Source organism: Tachyglossus aculeatus, chromosome 12 (genome assembly GCF_015852505.1).
Source record: "Tachyglossus aculeatus isolate mTacAcu1 chromosome 12, mTacAcu1.pri, whole genome shotgun sequence".
Lineage (NCBI taxonomy): Eukaryota > Metazoa > Chordata > Mammalia > Monotremata > Tachyglossidae > Tachyglossus > Tachyglossus aculeatus.
In genome coordinates, this window is record NC_052077.1 from 3,384,501 (window position 1) to 3,394,269 (window position 9,769).

Genomic DNA, 9,769 nt, shown 5'->3' on the forward strand with positions numbered 1-9,769 from the left:
TGTGGGGCAGGGACTGCCAGCTTATTGTGTATCTACCCCAGCTTTTCGTAGAGCGCGTGGCCCAGAAATAGCTGGCAGTGAGGTCTTCAAAAGGGCCCCAGTTGGATCTCTCACCTTTCGTCTTGAAGACAGTGGTGGTGGGGACACCTCCGAGGTGCTGTGGCATTTCCTCAGTGGCCCCTAAAAGCCAGCGCGAGCGTTTAAACCAGGCGGCCGCCTCTATACTTGCAGGGTTTGCCACCGAAGCAAGCCGCTTTGCCATTTCTCGTGGCTCTGGTTGCCGTGGGAATCTTCTTCGGTAGTTGGAACAAGACGATCGATCGTTGGTATTTATTGAGCACGATAAGACATTTATTTATTTATTATTATCATTATTTAATATCATTATTTATTGATAAGACAGATAAGCGAGTCATCTTAGAATTAACCTCACGCTTTTATCTATTCAAGTTGAGACCAAGCGCTGTAATTGTTGCGACCAAGAGCCAGCTATCGTGTTTGTTTAGTATCCTATTAGGCGATTGCTCGTTTTAATATTGTATGCATTTTGGAGTGGCACTGCGTTCATTCATTCAGTCGTATTCATTGAGCGCTTACTGTGTGCAGAGCACTGTACTAAGCGCTTGGGAAGTCCAAGTTGGCAACAATATAGAGACGGTCCCTTCCCAACAGCGGGCTCACAGTCTAGAAGGGGGAGTAACGTTCACCTTCAGCCTGTGCTGCAGTGCGTTGTAAGTTCACCGTGGGCAGGGAGAATGTCGGTTTATTATTATAGTGGGCAGCGTGGCTCGGTGGAAAGAGCCCGGGCTTTGGAGTCCGAGGTCATGGGTTCAAACCCTGGCTCTGCCAGTTGTCAGCTGGGTGACTTTGGGCAACTCACTTCACATCTGTAAAATGGGGATGAAGACCGTGAGCCCCCCGAGGGACAACCTGATCACCTTGTAACCTCCCCAGCGCTTAGAACAGCGCTTGGCACAGAGAAGCAGCGTGGCTCAATGGGAAGAGCCCGGGCTTGGGAGTCAGAGGTCATGGGTTCAGATCCCGGCTCCACCACTTGTCAGCTGCGTGACTTTGGGTAAGTCGCTGAACTTCTCAGTGCCTCAGTTCCCTCATCTGGAAAATGGGGATTAAGATTGTGAGCCCCGCGTGGGACAACCTGACCACCTTGCATCCTCCCCAGCGCTTAGAACAGTGCTTGGCACATAATACATACCTCATTCTTGCCTGTCCCGCCATCGACCCCCGGCCCACATCATCTCCCTGGCCTGGAATGCCCTCCCTCTGCCCATCCGCCAAGCCAGCTCTCTTCCTCCCTTCAAGGCCCTACTGAGAGCTCACCTCCTCCAGGAGGCCTTCCCAGACTGAGCCCCTTCCTTCCTCTCCCCCTCGTCCCCCTCTCCATCTCCCCCATCTTACCTCCTTCCCTTCCCCACAGCACCTGTATATATGTATATATGTTTGTACATATTTATTACTCTATGTACATTACTTGTACATATCTATTCTATTTATTTTATTTTGTTAGTATATTTGGTTTTGTTCTCCGTCTCCCCCTTTTAGACTGTGAGCCCACTGTTGGGTAGGGACTGTCTCTATATGTTGCCAACTTGTACTTCCCAAGCGCTTAGTACAGTGCTCTGCACACAGTAAGCGCTCAATAAATACGATTGATTGATTGATTAATTGATAGTAAGCGCTTAACAAATGCTATCATTATTATTATAGTAAGCGCTTAATAAATGCCATCATCATTATTATAGTAAGCGCTTAATAAATGCCATCATTATTATTATAGTAAGCGCTTAATAAATGCCATCATTATTATTATAGTAAGCGCTTAATAAACGCCATCATTATTATCATAGTAAGCGCTTAATAAATGCCATCATTATTACTCTCCCAAGTGCAGTGCTTTCCACACAGTAAGCACTCAATAAATAGGATTAAATGAATGAATGCATCATAGGCGGTGCCGAAATGTCAGCTGGGCTGTAACGCTCTGCACCAGAAGCGCTTCCTATATTAAGGGGGAAATCCTGGAGAGATGGTAAGCGGATTTCAGCGTTTTCCACACACCTCCTGTCGAGGATGAGCCCCTTGTCTCCCAAATTGTAAAGTCCGAGAGCCCGGGTTTTATTTCCCAAAGCCGGCTTTTCCACCAGGAGGCACTCAGTTAATTCCTGTTTACCGACCGACGGCCCTTTTCAGCCCCTCCCGCTCAGAACAAAGGAAAATAAGATCCTATTTCCAAAAAGTAAATTTAGAAGGGAAAATAGATCAAGACTCTTCAGACCCCGAGTGCCCCGTCCGTGAACTCCCCAAGCGAGACGCTGGTATTTCCTGACACATTAGTGGCGGAACGCATCGACACAGATCCTCCCAGGGTTTCAGCTCCTCCTGGATTATAAATTAAGCCCCCCGACCGGCCCTTAGAGCTGTGTTAATTTTTTCAGACCACCAGAAAACTCGTAATGTAGAGGCTGTGTGCCACTAGCGTGCGAAGAAATAAAAGTAGTTATTTCAGGAGTTCAGGGAATGGACATTGAGAGTATCCTTGGGCTTTGAATCTTCTATTTGCATGATCTAAATAGAATCTTTATTGTGAGCCTGAAAAACCGACCATTCATTCATTCAGTCGTATTTATTGAGCGCTTACTGTGTGCAGAGCGCTGTACTAAGCGCTTGGGAAGTGCAAGGTGGCAACGTATAGAGACGGTCCCTACCCAACAGACCAGAAACATCGCCAGGTGAAACCAGCCGAGTAGATGTATACCAAAAAGTCACTCAGGTATAGAGTAAAATAAATCTTTCCATCGTACCGAGTTGCTTCTCCTTTGTTCATCCTTTTAATACTGGATCAAGAGCGTGAGGTGACCAAGGCATTGACTTCAGTAGTGGAGGAAAAAAGCACCTCGTTTTCGTGTAGGAAATCCTCATTGAACTCTATTTTTAGAGCAGAAATTCACAGGTTTTTTTTTTGGTAAAGGAAATTCAACAAATTGGCTGCCCTACCTTTAATATTTACAATATGACAGGTGTCAGTAGGCTGAATCTCCTCCTGCCAATTATTTCTACAACTTAGAGAAATGTGAAAGTAAGGCCACTCTTCTAAGAATAAGATCATTTTTTGAGTTAAAAAGAGATGAAGCACATCTGCTAGACTCTGATGCCCTTGAGATCCCAATCAATCAATCAATCAATTGTATTTATTAAGTGATTACTGTGTGCAGAGCACTGTACTAGTGCTTAGAACAGTGCTTGGCACATAGCGCTTAACAAATGCCATCATTATTATTTTTATTGCAAGTGCTCTTGTGGGGGGGTGAAGATTAATTGAAGATCAAACCTAAAATGGTCCTTTACCAACTGAAGTGTCATTTTCGAGGTGGCTAATTTCTTAAAATCTATCAAAGGAAATGTGATCACTGTCCATATTTTGCCCCACACCTCCGAAATAGAAAATTTTCACACTAAGCAGCAGCCACATTTCCATGAGAACAAAAATGAGTTTGTAATTCACCCAACACCTTCCTGGGATAAATAATAACGATGGCATGTATTAAGCGCTTACTATGTCCCAAGCACTGTTCTCAGCGCTGGGGAGGTTGCAAGGTGATCGGGTTGCCCCACGGGGGGCTCACAGTCTTCACCCCCATTTTACAGATGAGGGAACCGAGGCCCAGAGAAGTGAAGTGACTTGCCCAAAGTCACACAGCCGACAGTTGGCGGAGCCGGGATAAATAGCGACCTAGCGGAGAGAGCACCGGCCTGAGAGTCAGAGGATTTGGGCTGTAATCCTGGCTGTGCTGATTGCTTGCTGCGTGACCTTGGACAAGTCATTTAACTCCTCCGTACCTCAGTTTCCCCAACTGTAAAATGGGGATTCAATACCTATCCTCCCCCGTACTTTAGCTGTGAGGCCCATTTGGGACCGCGACTGTGTCCACCCTAAGCAAACTTGTACCTACCCCAGGTCTTAGAACCATATTTGACACAGGTCAAGTGCCTAACACACGCTTAACCAAAAAAAAACCACGCGTCGTCTTAGAACTGACGTCACATTCTAATTAAAACAGAATATCAGGGCTGTGATTTCTGCGACCAAGAGCCAGCTATCAGAAAGTCTATTCCGCATCCTATTACTGGATCATTTGTTTTTAACATTCCGTACATCCTGGAGGTGCAACCAATATTGAGATATTTGTGCTGAAATGCTAGCACATCCCAGTTGGAGTAAATATAGTAAATATATCAAATATATTGTTGATCTGCCCCCCCAAAGAGCTGCGTATTATCTCAATTCTGACAGGGAAAATTACTCCCAGTTCCTAATCACTAAGAGGTTCTCCCTGTTGGCTGTATCATGTCAGCCGTGTCTTTCCATGCCGAATCTGCAATTTTTTTTTTTTTAATCTTTTTTTTTCTTCTTCTTTTTGAATAGGAGAGCCCGAGAAGGAGCTAAATCCCAAGAAGAAGATCTGGGAGCAAATCCAGCCTGACCTGCTCACTAACGACCAGTGCGTTGCGACATACAAAGGAGTGCCCTTTGAGGTGAAAGGGAAAGGGGTCTGTAAAGCCCAGACCATGGCCAACAGTGGAATCAAATAAAACCATCCTCGATTGAGATGCTTCTCAGCGGTTTTCGGTGGAAAGGATTGCAAGCACAATAAAAACAGAAATATCTTCCTTTCCTCCTCCCTTTGTCTCTGGGCTGTTGTTTTTCAGGGCTTTTATTAGGTCCTGTAATTGGATTAGCATCGAGACCTGCCTTTTAATAATAATAATTGTGGTATTCGTTAATCAATCAATCAATCGTATTTACTGAGCACTTACTGTGTGCAGAGCACTGTACCAAGCGCTTGGGAAGTACAAGTTGGCAACATATAGAGACAGTCCCTACCCAACAGTGGGCTCGCAGTCTAAAAGGGGGAGACAGAGAACAAAACCAAACAGACTAACAGAATAAAATAAATAGAATGGATATGTACAAGTAAAATAGAGTAATAAATATGTACAAACATATCATCATCATCAATCGTATTTATTGAGCGCTTACTATGTGCAGAGCACTGTACTAAGCGCTTGGGAAGTACAAATTGGCAACATATAGAGGCAGTCCCTACCCAACAGTGGGCTCACAGTCTAAAAGGGGGAGACAGAGAACGAAACCAAACGTACTAACAAAATAAAATAAATAGAATAGATATGTACAAATAAAATAAATAAATAAATAGAGTAATAAATATGTACAAACATATATACAGGTGCCGTGGGGAAGGGAAGGAGGTAAGACGGGGGGGATGGAGACGGGGACGAGGGGGAGAGGAAGGAAGGGGCTCAGTCTGGGAAGGCCTCCTGGAGGAGGTGAGCTCTCAGCAGGGCCTTGAAGGGAGGAAGATATGTACAAGTAAACTAAATAAATAGAGTAATAAATATGTACAAACATATATACATATATACAGGTCCTGTGGGGAAGGGAAGGAGGTAAGATAGAGGTAATAAGCGTTAAGCGCTTATTGTGCCAGGCACTGTACTAAGCGCCTGGGTGGGTACAAGCAAATTGGGTTGGACACAGTCTGTGTCCCATATGTGTTCAATCAATCAATCAATTGTATTTATTGAGCACTTACTGTGTGCAGAGCACTGTACTAAGCACTTGGGAAGTACAAGTTGGCAACATACAGAGACGGTCCCTACCCAACGGTGGGCTCCCCCTCGTCCCTCTCTCCATCCCCCTCATCTTACCTCCTTCCCTTCCCCACAGCACCTGTATATATGTATATATGTTTGTACATATTTATTACTCTATTTTACTTGTACATATCTATTCTATTTATTTTATTTTGTTAGTATGTTTGGTTTTGTTCTCTGTCTCCCCCTTTTAGACTGTGAGCCCACTGTTGGGTAGGGACTGTCTCTATATGTTGCCAACTTGGACTTCCCAAGCGCTTAGTACGGTGCTCTGCACACAGTAAGCGCTCAATAAATACGATTGATTGATTGGGCTCATGTTCATTCATTGTCATATTCATTGAGCGCTTAGTGTGTGCAGAGCACTCTACTAAGCGCTTGGAAAGTACAATTCAGCAATAGAGACAGTCCCTGCCCACACTGGGCTTACAGTCCAGAGGTGGGAGGACAATCAATCAATCAATCAATCGTATTTATTGAGTGCTTACTATGTGCAGAGCACTGTACTAAGCGCTTGGGAAGTACAAATTGGCAGACATCAAAACAAGTAAACGGGTGTTGAAATAAATAGAATTACAGATGAGCCCGCTGTTGGGTAGGGACCGTCTCTCTATGTTGCCAACTGGTACTTCCCAAAGTGCTCTGCACACAGTAAGCGCTCAATAAATACGATTGAATGAATGAATGAATGATATATACATAAGTGCTGTAGGGTAAAGGGGGGAGTGAATGAATGAGTGATGTATACATAAGTGCTGTGGGGTAGAGGGGGGGAGAAGAGCAAAGGGAGTGAGTTAAGGTGATATAGAAGGGAAGGGCAGCTGAGATTATTTGTACATATCTATTCTATTTATTTTATTTTGTTAGTATGTTTGGTTTTGTTCTCTGTCTCCCCCTTTTAGACTGTGAGCCCACTGTTGGGTAGGGACTGTCTCTATGTGTTGCCAATTTGTACTTCCCAAGTGCTTAGTACAGTGCTCTGCACATAGTAAGCGCTCAATAAATACGATTGATGATGATGATGATGATAAAGGGGGCTTAGTCTGGGAAGGCCTCTGGGAGGAGGTGAGCCTTCAGTAGGGCTTTGAAGGCGGGGGGAGCGATCGTCCGTCGGAAAGGAGGCTGATGCAGTAATTCAGTCGGGACATGACGAGCGATTGTACCGACGTGGTAGCGGTTCGGTTGGAGGGGAAAGGGCGCATCTCGGCCACGTTGCGAAGGTGAGAGCGGCAGGATCTGGTGACGGATTGGACGCGTCGGTGAACGAGGCAGCAGAGGCAAGGATGACAGCGAGGTTGCGGGCTTGTGAGACGGGAAGGATGGTCGTGGTCGTGCCTTCCGCAGTGAGGGGAAAGTTCAGGAGAGGACGGGGTTTGGGAGGGAAGATAAGGTGCTCGGTCTGGGGCAGGTTGGGTAAAAATAAGGAAAACATGGGGCTCACAGGCTCAATCCCCATTTTACAGGTGAGGTAACTGAAGCCCAGGGAAGTGTAGTGACTTGCTCAAGGTCACCCAGCAGACAAGTGGCAGAGGCGGGATTAGAACCCGTGACCTGACTCCCAGCCCGTGCTCTATCCACTAGGCCATGCTGCGATCAATCACTCAGCCAAGTGAGTGCTTACTATGTGCAGAGCACTGTACTAAGCGCTTGGGAGAGGGCAGCAGAGAAGCACTGTGGCCTATCCAGCGCTTAAAACGTGGCTCAGTGGAAAGAGCCCGGGCTTTGGAGTCAGAGGCCGCGGGTTCAAATCCCGGCTCCGCCACTGGTCAGCTGTGTGACTTTGGGCAAGTCACTTCACTTCTCTGGGCCTCAGTTCCCTCATCTGTAAAATGGGGATGAAGACTGTGAGCCCCTCGTGGGACAACCTGATTACCTTGTATCTCCCCCAGCACTTAGAACAGTGCTTTGCACATAGTAAGTGCTTAACAAATACCAACATTATTATTATTATTAAAACTGCTTTGCACATAGTAAGCACTTAATAAATGCCATTATTATTATTATTATTATTATTATCATTATAGTGGATAAAACAGGCCTGGGAGTCAGAAGGTTCTGGGTTCTAATCCTAACTTGTCTGCTGTGACTTTGGGCAGGTCACTTCACTTCTGAGCCCCAGTTACCTCATCTGTAAAACGGGAATTAAGACTGTGAGCCCCATGTGGGACACAGACTGAGCCCTACTTGATTACCTCGTGTCTACCCCAGTGCTTAGAACAGTGCCTGGTGCTTAGTAAGCAGTTAACAAATACCATTAAAAAAAATAATAATATGACGAGAGCCGGTAGGTGGATTCCCTGCCCTAAAGGATCATTAGAGAAGCAGCGTGGCTCAGTGGAAAGAGCCCGGGCTTTGGAGTCAGAGGTCATGGGTTCAAATCCCGTGCCCGCCACTTGTCAGCTGTGTGACTTTGAGCAAGTCACTTCACTTCTCTGGGCTTCAGTTCCCTCATCTACAAAATGGGGATTAAGACTGTGAGCCCCCGGTGGGACAACCTCATCTCCTTGTAATCTCCCCAGCGCTTAGAACAGTGCTTTGCACATAGTAAGTGCTTAATAAATGCCATTATTATTATTATTATTATTATACAGCCTAGCAAGCTTGAAGAGACCAACTGCCTCATTTGGGCAAGGTCTGAGGGGGCAGCCCGAAGGAATATCTGGCCTTTTTCTAGGCCCACCTGCCTCCTATCTCCACTAAATTCAGCAAACTAGCTTCCCTTCGAAACCGGAGTTGCATGGAATTTGGATCTGGGAAGAGAAGCTCCATAATGGGAAGAAACCCAGGCTGGGAAAAAAGAAGTAGCTGGGCACCTCTTTCCCTCCTCTCCCCCCGCTACCGTGTGGGAGTCAGGATCCGTCTTTTCCTGGTCTGGATAAAATGCAAGGAACAGGCCAACGGCCCCCTGCAAGTGCTTGCACATAGTAAGCGCTTAATAAATGCCATCGTTATTATTATTATTATTATAAGAACCAGTTTTAGGAGAGCCCAGATGGCGTGAGGAAGACTGAGAAAGAAAGCAGGGAGAATGACAGATTCTTATTCGCTTCTTAGCTTTTTAATATAAACACGTATTTTGCTCCTTCCCTTCTCCCCCAGCTCCTCCAAAGGTAGGATAAAAGGGGAGCTTCCAGCTTACTGTGTGTATGAAAAATCGATATCGAAATGTGCGATGGAGGTCAAATCCAAAGCCCCTGTTTTCTTCCTAATAACCATCTGCTAGTCTCGGGCTGCCTTGAGAGCAACGATCGTATCTTCTAACTCTGTCGTGCTCTCCCGAGCACTTAGTACAGTGCTCCGTCCGGAGAGTCCTGGTGACTGAGCAGTAGAGCTCTTCTATATATGAGTATATATGTTTCCAACTTGTACTTCCCAAGCGCTTACTACAGTGCTCTGCACACAGTAAGCGCTCAATAAATTGATTGATTCTAACAAAATTGCATTGTGCCCTCATTCATTCAATCGTATTTATTGAGCACTTACTGTGTGCAGAGCACTGTACTAAGCGCTTGGGAAGTACAAGTTGGTGACATATAGAGGCGGTCCCTACCCAACAACAGGCTCACAGTCTAGAAGGGGGAGACAAGCAACAAAACCAAACATATGGACAGGTGTCACGTCGTCAGAACAAATAGAAATAAAGCTAGATGCTCCTCGTTAACAAAATAAATAGAATAGTAGATATGTACAAGTAAAATAAATAGAGTACTTGGTGGAAACACTATAGATCAGCGATATTTCATTAGGTGACAAGGAGGAGGCATGGAGTGTAATGTTGGCAATAGCCACCCGATTAACTTTTAGCTACCCTAGCGCTTAGTTCAGTGCTTGGCGCTTCAGTAGGAAGCGCTTAACAAATACCACAATTATCAATCAGCGGTATTTATTGAGCGTGGTCTGTGTGCTTGGACAGTACGATACGACAGAGCCCGTAAGAAGCTTCTCATCTCGAGGGGAAGGCAGACATTAAATAAATTGCAGATGTGTGCATACAGATCCAGTGCGGTGGGGCTGAGAGTGGGTTAAGAGCCCAAAAGGTAGTGAATATTGAATAATAGACGGGGAGTGAAATGCCGGA

The 9,769-nt window shown here is 45.5% G+C and overlaps 1 protein-coding gene across 3 annotated transcripts in view; it reads left to right on the forward strand.

Annotated features, from left to right (window-relative positions):
- Nucleotides 1-4,698, forward strand: part of AIMP1 (aminoacyl tRNA synthetase complex interacting multifunctional protein 1) — a 71,325-nt gene extending 66,627 nt beyond the window's left edge. For 2 of the 3 annotated variants that reach the window (XM_038755318.1, XM_038755317.1), the window contains exon 7: nt 4,442-4,686. In XM_038755318.1, coding sequence (XP_038611246.1) covers nt 4,442-4,608 — 167 coding nt within the window. In that variant the 3' untranslated portion in view covers nt 4,609-4,686. Of the gene's footprint in view, nt 1-4,441 lie in introns of all 3 variants that reach the window. The other variant, XM_038755319.1, reaches the window with a different exon arrangement.
- Nucleotides 4,699-9,769: the final 5,071 nt, after the last annotated feature.